Below are 12,531 nucleotides of genomic sequence, written 5' to 3'. Positions count from 1 at the left end.
GCTGTCCTGGAGATCAATTCAACTTTACCCCAGGAGGACCAAAGCAGTGGGTTTAAAATCTCCACACCAAACATACAGACTTGCTGGAGACTCAGCAAAAGTTTCACACAAACTGTGTGTTTTTGACAGACTGGCCACAGGACAACAAAATGCAGTGGTCTGGTTCATGCCACTTTTATGTCTCAAACATGGGAGGTTCAATAAAAACATAAAGGAAAAATGTGCAAAATGTTAAGAGCCAAAATGCCAGAAGCCAATGTGGCATGAGGTCCACAATTAACCCGTCATGATTTATTGCACAAATTTGTTCAAGACAAGAAAGTTTGTGTCAGAGCAGTGTTTTCCTCACAGGCAAAAAGATTTCCCATTTGGTGTTTGGAGCCTTAAAGTTAATCCATCCTTTTGTTGAACTAAACCAAACACCCAGGGTGACTTTGGGGTCTCAGCTCAGCTGGCAACACCCAGTTCCAACTGCATCCCTACATTCCAGTGACCAGTTGTGGATGTAAGCCCAGAAGTGCACAGCCCTCTGAACATCACCTTGTCTCTGCACAAACCTTGCAGTACTCACATCTTACCCTCTTCAGGACTTAAATATTAAGTACCACAAGAGTTTAAAGCCTCATTAGCAGTAAATATTCTTCTCTTGCAATTCAAGCCATTTCTTTATCATCTAAATAATCATAACAAGGGTATGTACCCCAAGTAGCAAGATCATTTTTAATTTCTCCTTCTAACTTCACAAATTTTTTTTTTAAAATTGCAACTGAAATAACCAAACTTAATGATACTAGTTGAAGCTGCAGGTGTCAGGGCAGAGGGAAATAAGAATATCCATGAGTATTTCAGGAACATTTACCAGTGATTTATTTTCATTAAAAGCCACATCAACAGCCAAAGTCCAGCAAATCAGGTTTGGCTGGCTAAATAGAAAAGCACCAAAAGAAAGCTACATCCCTGAAAGATGGAATTGTCTTGTTTGGGGCTGAAGATGAATACTGGAACACACTGAAAACGAACCAGAAGACTCAAAGAAGGAGGCAAAGATACATCTAAACACCTACCATTGCCTGAGTGACTCCACTTGAAGGCAGGACCCTGTTGCCAGTCTCAGCTCCCACCATCAATCCAGAATGTGTCATGACCCAGCTGCCACAGGAAACTAAAAAATCCTTCATTCAGAGTTTAGTGCAGAATTCTGCACGCAGATTTTTGTTCAGAATGGCCAAACAGCAATGAGCTAAACATTCAAAAAATTAAAAAACTTTTTTTTTGTCCCCAACCTGAAAAAAAAATACTTAAAATCGATTGTGTATTCTCAGTATTCATGACAAAAGAGCTGGAGGATCCATCTGGGTATCAGCCTAGGAACTGTGGGACTCTAAATGCCACTTCTACTGCACCTAGGTTTCACTCAGCAAAATTCTTATGTGAACTGAAAAAAGGTGAGGGAGGATGAAAAGGCTGAACCCATGAAATGCACCTGTCATTGACCTATCCTCCTCCTAAGGATCAACCAGTGCTTTTTCTGCAGCTCTCCCTGTCACAGTGACAACTGCAGGCTCCCCTGCTCCAGAGCCAAATGTGCTGCTGCTCCTACCTAGTGAGAGGAGGTCACCAAATATACCATCTGCAATTACAGTTTCTTCTGCTAGCTGTAAAACCTTTCTATTCAAGAGTTGCAATTGTCTTCTCATTGGAATAAAATGTGAGGTATTTTAGGAAGCTCTTAGAGGAGCTGAGTGGATTGAAGCATTGTTGTGCTAATTAAAGCTTCTTTGATTTTCCAACGCTTAATCTAACACTCTGTGAAGTGAGCATTTTTACAGCAAGGCCAGCCATGGGAGATAATGCAACTCCAAAAGTACCCAGTAGAAGCCTTGAGCACAGAACCTTTCTCATCTTCTTTTCTCCGCAGACTGAGAAAGAGCACAAAACCGTGGTGTTTCTGCAGCCTTCTGAGGGGAGAAGACACAACCCTGGTAACTCCTGTGGGCTCTGGGTTACTTCAAGAGCCTGTATCTGGCTGTGGCAGGGCAGAGAAGCTGCTCTTGGGGACAGCCCTGAATCAGATGTCTGATCTGCTCTGGCAGTCAGACCATCTGACTTAAACTGCCAGCCATGAAGGCACCTGCCCCAGATGCTGCAGAGGATGGGATGGGCAACCCCCCAACGCTGGGGAAAGGTGCACCCATCAGAAAAGTTTGCTTTTGCTTTCAGAGCTAAATGTCGTTTTATGGCTTGGAGGAGTTTTAGGGTTCTTATTCACCGAAGAATAAAGACCTGGTTTCTGCATGGCAAGAGAGTGTATATCACATCTGAGATCCACAGGATTCCATAAAGCAATTGTTTTGTAGCCATTAATCAAGTAGCACACTAAAATTGACCAACTTCCAAGATTACTTGCCAGATAAATCAAATTCATGTTGAAATCAACAATATTATACAAAGAAGGTAACAGGAAAATAGCATCTCATTACTCAAAGGACTCAGTCCCTCTCTGTATTGAAAGTCTGCTGAATTATTGCTTCTCTTCAAACACACTTGCCAGAGCAGCTGAAGAAGAAAGGAACTTATTCCATGGATCCTCATGTCTGTTACCTAAGCTATACCTGCAGAGACACATTTTTTTCCCCTCAGTATAGGATGCTTTAGAGACAACCTATAAAGGAGGTGGCTTGGTGTAGCCAAAGGAAGAACTTAACATACAAGTTTCTTGTAAATTATGAAGTATAAAATACAACATAGGAGGATTTGCATTTTGGGGTAAAAAATCCCACATATTTACTTTTGAGATTAAGTAAGGAATTAGCACAGAGATTCAACTAACCCAGTACACAGTGTTGGTTGGTTGGTTTTTTTTTTGTTTTTTTTTTTTTTTTTTTTGTTTTGGTGTTTTTTTGGGTTTTTTGAATTGAGTGATTTTAGAGGGCTAAATCATGCCCTAGGACCTGGTCCTGAATGCACAAAGTTTCAACGGGAAATAACAGAAACATTGCTAAGAGCAAATGGGAGAAGATTGCTGCTGCAGAGATGATAAACAAGCTTTTTTTTTTTTTTTTTTTTTTGGGTTGGGTTTTTCTAAACACAAAAAAAGAGAAAAGAAAGAAGCAATGAGACTTTAGACACACCCAGAGCCAGCAAAACTCAATGACAGTGATCACCCCCTAGACCACCACAAAGCAGCCAACAACAAACACACAGCTTGGACCAGACCCATTTAAGATCACTGCAAATCCTTACTGACAACTCAACAAAACAATTTCAGACAGTTTGTAAGTGATATTCAATCAGCTGACTCAAAGCTATCCATGAACGAGGGTTTCATTGACAAAAGCTTTTCTTGACCAAGAAGTCAAACCAGGTCAGGCAATAAAATCACAGGACAGGCCACACAAAATGTTTTGCCTCATGTAAGGTCAGGATATTTTTAATTCATTTCACTAACGTGTGATCAGCACTTTGTGTGCATCCCACTGTCGGAAACTGCCCCTATCTCCTGAAAAACCTCTACATCTCTGCGTGGACTCCCAACACACAACAGCTTTGGCACAAAATAACGAGCATTTATGTCATTGCCTCCTTTGTGAACAACACAACACTGGGACACAGCAACACGTGGCTCTCCCGGAGCGCTCTGCATGAAACATGCCTTGATGAAGCAATTTTCCACAGAAAACAACATCAACTCACTTGGACTTGCTGACATCCAACCCAACCCAAAGCCCATGGTCGGTCACACAGTGGTTTGAAGCCTGGTTACAAGTCTGCACTCAGATGATGTTAATTAATACCCACAAACCTTCGGAGGGTGCTGTCAGTGCTCGTGGCCAGTAGGTTTAACCTGATTTTGAGTTTTGGTGGGACTGAGTGATGTCTCAGAAGTGAGGGCAACACAGTTTGGCCTCAGAACATTATTCAGGGCTAGGTCCAAAGCCTGCAGAAGCCAAACCTTTGGATTAATTGCCCTGTAAAGCTTGAGTTGACAATTACAAGCCTCTCAAAGCCCACAGCCACATTTCCCACTCACTACATTGCCATTTCTTGTACCACTCAGTAGGAAAACCGTCAATAAAGCAACCATTCATTTCAGACAGAACTGGCCAATAGTGACAGCAGAGAAACCAGACTCCAGAAAACAACCAGACAGAACAAACCTGGGTAAGATCCTTAAAAATTATCTTTAATTGATGCCAAGTATGAACAGATGAACGAGTACAGAAGCAGGTAAAACTGCATAGATGAAAACTATACATTTCAAATAGTTCAAGAACTCATAACATCAGATGTTCTAAAAATGGTAAGTCAAACAATTTCAGTTTGGAAGTAAAATGAGCTGTAATGTGACAATGAAGTACATACTTGACCCAAAGTATAAGTGATTGGTAAATGGTGGAAATAAGTACAGCTGTGTCAGCTTAAATGGTTTGTTGCCCTGATGGTGCACTTTCATATGGAGACTATTCAGTTTATATATTTCACATCGGCAATATTTGATCTTTAAAGTCAGAGGTATGTCTGAGAGGCCATTTACAGTTCTATTAACAGCTGTTATTTATTCATTTCAAACCGATATACTGCAAAAAAACCCAATGTTTTACATGTAAAGGAAAGGAAAAAAAAGTATTTCATCATAGCAGGTAATAGGTAAGGGTTTGCTGAATTTAGTCATAAAAATATCATTTTTACTTTTGTACAAAAGTAAAATATACATTTGATCCCAATTACATTATAGAAATGTCACTGAAACAATAACATGGATCAAAAGACTGATGCACCTAAAGGAACTGAATGCAGCGTCTTCATTTTATTATAGAAACTAGAAATGGAAGATGATTTTTTTAATATATAACTTGTAGTGACATTTGCTAGAGCCTGTGAACAGGTGAAATATACAGAATTACACATATATTAACAGAAACCTTGAGACAAATTTCAGTTAAGACCTCAGTTTCATTTTATTTCCTTTGAAAATATCAAAGCATGCTATGCCTTGACAGCATAAATGGTTGACCTCACTGGTGGCAAGTTCACCTGTACTGAGTGAAACTGTAGAACACCCTGAAGTTTCTTTTTTTTGTTGTTGTTTTTTTGTTTTTTGTTTTTGCAGATACAAATACTGACACCTTTAAGAATACTTGATAAGCATTTCAGGAAAAAGAAATTCCCTTCACCTGATTAAGTAAAACCAGAACAACAGAGAACAGAAAAAGAAACTCAGCCTGGATTAAGTCCAACCAAAACAGAAGTGTAGGTCCCTAGTTAAAGCATCTCAGAAAAGGAGCCTGTTCCAGACTTGCAGGAGGCAGGTCTGGGACAAACTTGCCCTGCTGTGCAATTGCAAGGACAGCTTTCCAGTTCCGTCCAGCTCTGCAGCTACCGAGGCTAAATCACACCTTGGAGCTGACTCTGTGTCCCTGGGAGTCTGAAATTATGCTGAGGATCACTGGCATCAGGCTGCTGGAAGCCTACAGGATCAGACCATTCCTGGAAAAGCTGCAGTACCTCCCTCTTCTTCAGGTTAGGTGAAAAGATTAATCCAGAATGGCACCCCTCAAGCAACAGTTATCAAGGTAGTATTTGGAAAGGAATACATTCTCTCCGTGAATTGCATATATATGCAGAATATTTTGTTCTAAAATACAACTTTCCACCTTTTTCTTATAAATTTCAGATGTTCCTGACCTAGTGTTGGTTGTGTTTTGTTTAATAAATGCACATATCAGAAACTGCACTGTTCAAGTGTGGACTGTGGAAAAGTGAAATTTGCCCTCAGCTCCTTAAAATCAGCAGGTTTTGAGGTTACACTTGGGCTGCAGCTCTCTCACAGTAGAAACTAACTTCCTGTACTTCTGCCTAATGAAAACAATTGTCCCCCGGTATAGAAAAAACCCTGTCAATACAAGTTGCCACTGCTCCTGTTGCCAGTTTGGGCAGCTGCAGCCTGCAATGAATGACACACAGCTGGTTTGCTAAGAAGGGTCTGATCTCTGAAGTCTCTGCGTGGGCAAAAACCACTGCTACAAACAAGAGGACTTTGGTTCAATTTTGTCCTGTCTCCAGTGCTTCGTTCTGTCTCACAAGTGCTTGCCCATGTGACTATCAGTACATCAGTACATCAGGCTAGCACCTGTGCAGTTTTGTAAAGTGGAAATTAATTTCCCTGGGCCACAATTGTTTTTGGCTTCCCCAAAGGCAGCAGGGTGGATTATCCTCACAAAGGTGTAAACCAGGAACAAAGGGAAGGACTCACCAGAACTGGCACCAGGATCAAGTGTTAGTTTTCCCCTCAGTAAGCCAGGCTGTGAATCTGCAGCACTCGTGTACCAAAAGTTTTGGTGCACATGGGCACCCCCTGCACAATGGGGTCACTTCCAGTACGTCTAATGATTACTACAGGTTTCTCTGTCTGAATGGGCTTGTGAGGCAGATGAGGTAAACTGCATTAAGCCCCATTGTGTTCGGAATTAAAGCAGCCTTAATTCAATTCAGGTTACTTCCCTTTCAAAAAGAATGACTCCAAATCAGATTAAGGTTGCTTTAATACTGCAACAGAATGTCCATGCTGGGCTTTAAAGCAGTTTAACAAATCTACTTTAAATCCACACCTTTCATTAATTCGGATTAGCTTTCCTGAAGTCCTCGGTGGAGATAAGGCTTAGGACACCCCATGCAGGGAACCTGCACAGGTTTGCTAGGATGCTGTGAACTCACAGCCTGGCTAACTGCACCCCAATTTCCTCATGAAGGTGACTAAATCCAGTTCATGGCCTGTGCTGGAGCTGCCACACAAAGGGTTTGAGCTCTCGGCAGTCTTGCAGCAAGCCCTCGGTTGTGTGGAGGAGCAGGGTACAGAGTCCTTCATTTTCACTCTCACCCTTTCTCCTCTGCCTCTTCCTAGTGCTCTAGAGCTAAGTATGGTAGAACCAGATGGGGAATTCTGGCAGGGATACCAGTCTATGGGATTCCTGCCTGCTGACTCTCTGCTCCATTCCTGCCTCTGCACTGCAGTGCACTGCTGCCTTGCCCTTGCCAGGTAAATTCCCTCACCCCTTTCCCTGAGTGGACGAAGGAAAAGCCACACAGGACCAGCTGAGAAGCACAGAGAGGCACAGAGCAGTGGGTGGTGGTAAGGGTGTGGGGAATGACTCCTGCTAGAAAAGCTTTCTTCCCCTCACCAAACTAAAGACTGTCATATCCACTGAGTTCCCTGTCCAGCATAACATGGGCATCACTTCCAGGAGGGCCCTATCAAAGGAATTCTCTTGACTCTTTCAGAGAGGCACTACACTGGCCATCAGCTCATTTCCAGTCCTCTTCCAGTTATATAGAAAACCCCTTAGAGTCCACGTGTGGCAAAAAGAAACATAAGGGCCAAAAGAAAAAGAAAAAGATATATAAAAAGAAAATAAAGAAGTAAAGAAATAAAAAAAGGATGCTTGCTGATAAGAACAGGCAGTTTGTTAAGTGCACCTTCAGGCCCACAAAGACATTTCAGCACTCCTGTGTAAAGGGAGTAAGAACCTTGGTTTTGTTGTTTATTTTTTTTTGTGTCAAACTTGTCAAAAACACATGCCTATGCTACATGACGTTAATTCCTGTACTCCATATGGGTTGAGTTCCTTTGCAGTGAGCTATAAATGGGCAAAGCAACATTCAGGCTCCCCAAACCGTGAGTTCTAATGATCCGTCCCGGTCTCTTGACAAAGAATCGCTGCATGCAGCACTTTGTGCATAAGCAGAATGATCATCACTCTGCACATTAAATTAAGGTGTGCACACCCAGCTGGGGCAGAAGGTACCCAAGTGAGGCCTCATCTCCCAGATGCATCCTTCTGACCATCGGTCCCATAGCACTGAATTGATTATTGCTGTTTAGTTTAGTCAGATGGTGTTTTTATAAGCTGAGTGCAGCATTCAAGTCCGTTTTGACATCAGAAGTCATATCCTATGATTCAAGAGTTTGGGAAGATCAGGACCACTGGAATTTAATGGGGAGAGTGGTGTACAAAGGGCAAGGACGTGAGCAGGGGACAGGAAAGAAGCTTTACAACATCTACCTAGAGGATGTAATGCCCTGTTTTATCTGATGCTTTGCACTTCTTGCAGGAATTGGAGCTCCCTCAGTTCTTGATCTTTCTCATCACTAAGATTCACAGAAGTCACACAGTGAGAAATAAAGTCAAGTCTTTCTGGAAACCTAGCAGGTCAAGCTTGTGCGTAACTGCAGAGTTAGGGTTGGTTTTTAACTCTAAGTGCTTTGATTTTATTTTATATATACATGTGCCTGCATACATATGTGACACACACAGGAGCAGACATACATATATATATATATTTTTATACACATATATACATATATCAGAAAGATAGGGGAGGAAAGGATCTGTACAGCGTGGAAGGAGATGTGTTCAACAGCAGTTGGCCACATGCTAAGTGCAGAATGAAGATCCTCAACTTTGTCCATTTGAAAAATTGAGATCAGTGCCTACGTTAGTTCAGATCAAAGGTCATCATCTTCCAGGGCCTAGCAGTCAAGGCTGGCGTGTTGCAGAAGATACCTTCTCCTAGCATTGCTTCCCTCACCAGGAAACTATGGAAGTACAGTAAGATCAGGGACCAGGAAGAAGAACATGGCTCAAAGGCTGTGATGGGATCTAAGATCTGAAAGAGGATAGAGCAGACAGGGATGGGAGGGCCCTGCAAAGCCTTTCCCATCTACCTGCTGGGGAACCTACAGGAAAGAAGAGCATGGTCCTCCTCTGGTTGCCTGACTGGGCAATGCCTGGGCTCCCATTCCTCCTGTGCCCTGCCCTGCAGGGACAAGCTGCCAAAGAGCCACCTCAGGGAAAGGAAGGGCAGATACAGTGATGGCAGTAATGCCTCTATGAACAACCTGGGGAAACTGGAAGCCTCACATGAACACAACTAGGAGTTACTTGGCAGAAGCCAGTGCAGAGCCCTGCCGCATCAGACTGGCTGGGGAAAGAAAGTATTCCATGGGCACTGGTGGTCTCTGCCTGCCTCTTCTGCATCCCTCTCACTCCCACTTGATCTTCCTATCCCTAAACCTTTCCATGCTGTGCCAGTAGACAGCACAGGACACTCCTGACACACCGGACTGACTCCTTGTCCTTTCCCTCGGTGTCTCTGATCCACTCAGTTCCTGGAGGCACTTTCAGCAGTTTTGGAGGGTGTAAGATAAAGGCACTGTGCAACTCTCTCAGTCAATCTGCTGGGTCTCTTCAGTGACTTTTGGGGGGGGGGGGGGATACAAAAAAGTCTCAACTGATGACTGCAAAGAAACCAGCTGCTGCAATTCGGATGCATATAATAGATAAGTTTCATTTACATTCTGAAAATGCACCAAAAAGCATGCATCTGCACCTTTCATCTATAGAGGATACTAGGTTTTTAGGTGTTGCTATATATAACTTGACTTCTTAATTTTCCATATAGCTTTCCCTTTAAGGGATGGGATATGTTCCTTTCCAACAACGCCTGGACAAAAGCCAATACATTTCCCTGAGCAATGCAGGAAAACAATCAGGTTTCTCTAATCAGTTCATTCAGGCCCTCAGTCTATCAAGTGCTTTTTTTTTTTGTTTTTATTGTTATCATTATTGTTGTTATTATCATCATCATCATTATTATTATTATTATCATTGAATTCATGCACTAATTAATTCAAGTTACACTTTAATCAAATAGGCCATAATGCTGAATATTTGAACATGCTTTGATCTCCAAAAGTTATTGTTCCCATTTGACTAACATACGCACTTAAATACAGTACTTTAAATTACTAGTCAACGATTTAATAAATTAAGGAGTGCACTTCTGGTGAATGCAAATCAAAAAGAAGAAGAAAAGAAACTAAAAAAGAGAGGAGAAAGGACTTATTTTTAGAAGATTCAGTTCAAACGAAAGCTTATCCGCTATTGTCTGAGGTAACGTTTCAAGCATGCGATCATAAAATAAATAGTATCAAATTCAAACATGCTTCTATTAAACTCCATTGTGCTATCTTGCAACAGAGGGGCTTAAAGTTTTGTATCCAGTTCTGAACGGGGAGGGGGGGAAAAGTGTGTTTCTATCATCTGCATGTGAGAGAACTTAGCAGCATTGCAGATGTTTTGTCTTCAGTTTTGTTTGTTATTCTCCTTTTAGGATATTTCTTCTACAGACAGCAAAAGAGACCAGGCTTAAGTAGGTTTTTTAATAAGGTGCTGTGTGGATCTGTAGGTTGGAAGGATGGAATCTTTCACAGAGGGGGCGGAAGGAAAATTTGCACTCCTTCATAAACACCACGGCAAACACTTGCCGCAGGTTTTGGCTGATCTTTTTTTACTATTATCTGATGCACTTTCTTGCAATTGTGTAGTTTTGCAGAATATTTTTACTGGAATCCATGCATATGCTTAATAGCTCTAAAAACTGTCTTGCTTAGTTTAAGATAACTTTATCCAAAAAAAAAAAAAAAAAAAGAAAAAAAAAAAGAAAAAAAAAAGAGGAGCTAGGAGAGGAAAAGTTTAGGTCTAGCGTCATAACGGCTTAAAACTAAACTAGTTCAAATGGTTATCATTTGCCAGGTGGAAAATGTTTTTTTGAAAATAAACAAAATTTTATCTTTCGTGGATCCTGGAAGCTTCTTTATCGCAGAGCAAAGATTTGCAATGCAACAATGCATTTACGAGGTAAATAAAGCATTCAAAGACTATCAGTAAAGCATCTACAAAGTGTGACTGTGTCACTAAAGTCTTCAAGCTGTGAGTGGGGATTTTGTTTTGGGTTTTTCTGATTGTTTGTTTACACATCAGTCAGCAGCTTGCTTTTATTAACGCAGTTTTGGTTGGCTACAGTGCAGTTGCCAGTTCTGAGATTAGCCTCTCTAAAATTGTCTATGCTATTATTCATATCCTCTTCGATTTCCATGTACTCAGATTTGCTGATTGTGGAGGAGCTGCGGCGACTGAGATCACTGTCAGATGCTAAATTAGGGGAGCTAACGTGAAGTAACTGAGCCTGTTCTTCCCCTTCTGTTTCTCGGTGGTAGAAGTAGTTGAAGTTGGACACGATGACAGGTACAGGCAGGGCAATTGTCAGCACACCAGCGATGGCACACAAGGAGCCTACGATTTTGCCTCCAATTGTCACAGGGTACATGTCACCATAGCCCACAGTGGTCATGGATACCACCGCCCACCAGAAAGCATCAGGGATACTTGTGAAATGAGACTCAGGTTCTTCAGCCTCAGCAAAATATACCGCACTAGAGAACAAAATCACCCCAATGAAGAGGAAGAAGATTAGTAAACCTAGCTCTCTCATACTTGCTTTGAGGGTCTGTCCCAAAATCTGGAGGCCCTTAGAGTGCCGGGAGAGTTTGAAGATTCGAAAGACTCTTACCAGTCTGATGACTCTCAGGATGGCCAAGGAGGTGGCCTGCTCTCCTTTCTGAGTCCCCTCCCGCTCGGCCATCTCGGTGCCCAGGGTGATGAAGTAAGGGATGATGGCCACAATGTCAATGAAGTTCATTATGTTCTTGAAGAAATCAGTCTTGCTAGGGCAAGCAAAGAAGCGCACCACCAGCTCAAAGGAGAACCAGATGATGCACAAGGTCTCCACAACAAAGAAGGGATCTGTGAAGATGTTGGATTTGTAGACCTGGGTGGTGTTGTCAGTGCGGTGCACTGTGTACTCCTTGTCCTCCTTCAGCTCAGGTAATGTCTCTAGGCAGAAGATCACGATGGAGATGAGGATCACCATGACAGAGACTATGGCAATAACCCTTGCCGGCCCAGAGCTCTCTGGGTACTCGAAGAGGAGCCACACTTGGCGCTGGTACTCCCCCTCCGGCAAGGGTCTCTCCTCATCTTTAATGAATCCTTCATCTTCCCGGAACTTCTCCATGGCCTCCTCGCCCAGCTCATAAAATTTGATCTCCTCGGAGAACATGTCCAGGGGGACATTGACGGGCCGGCGCAGCCGCCCCCCGGACTGGTAGTAGTAGAGGATGGCATCGAAGCTGGGCCGGTTGCGGTCGAAGAAGTACTCGTTGCGCAAGGGGTCAAAATAGCGCATGCGCTTCTTGGGGTTGCCCAGCAGCGTGTTGGGGAACTGGGCTAAAGTCTTGAGCTGTGTCTCAAAGCGCAGTCCTGCAATGTTTATCACCACGCGCTCACAGCACTCGTGGTCGTCGTGGGCAGCGGGCTGGTAGCTATCCTGGGGGTGGCCAGGTAGCGCAGAAGTCTCGTCCATGTTCTCTCCAGCCATCACAGTCATGGTGGCACAGAGGAAAGGGGACCGAGGGGCAGGGGAGAAGTGAGGGAAAGGGAGGAGGAGGAGGAGGAGGAGGAGGATGGAGGAGCACAGAGAGACCCAGGGCGGTTCAAGGGTGAGGGGGTTGAGGTGGGATGGGGAGCTTGAGGAAGGGGTGGAAGAGGAGCCTAAAGGATGGAAATACCCAAAAGGGGGAAAGAGAGGCAGGATGAAGGGAGAGGCATCAGGGATGATGGGAGGGTGAAGAAA

The 12,531-nt window shown here is 43.1% G+C and overlaps 1 protein-coding gene across 1 annotated transcript; it reads right to left on the bottom strand.

Annotated features, from left to right (window-relative positions):
• Nucleotides 1-9,605: 9,605 nt before the first annotated feature.
• On the bottom strand, nucleotides 9,606-12,300 carry KCNA1 (potassium voltage-gated channel subfamily A member 1). Its single transcript, XM_053977589.1, has one exon. The coding sequence runs from the start codon at nucleotides 12,283-12,285 to the stop codon at nucleotides 10,810-10,812; it is 1,476 nt and encodes a 491-aa protein (XP_053833564.1). The 5' UTR covers nucleotides 12,286-12,300; the 3' UTR covers nucleotides 9,606-10,809.
• Between the last annotated feature and the right edge of the window lie 231 nt (nucleotides 12,301-12,531).

The sequence above is a fragment of the Vidua macroura genome, chromosome 5, assembly GCF_024509145.1.
Source record: "Vidua macroura isolate BioBank_ID:100142 chromosome 5, ASM2450914v1, whole genome shotgun sequence".
NCBI lineage: Eukaryota > Metazoa > Chordata > Aves > Passeriformes > Viduidae > Vidua > Vidua macroura.
Note: the sequence above shows the minus strand (reverse complement) of the source record. Positions and strands in the feature narration are given on the sequence as shown.

What these genes read in the sequence shown, in the direction of transcription:
- KCNA1 (XM_053977589.1), bottom strand. Translation starts at nt 12,285, where the DNA reads ATGACTGTGATGGCTGGAGAGAACATGGACGAGACTTCTGCGCTACCT.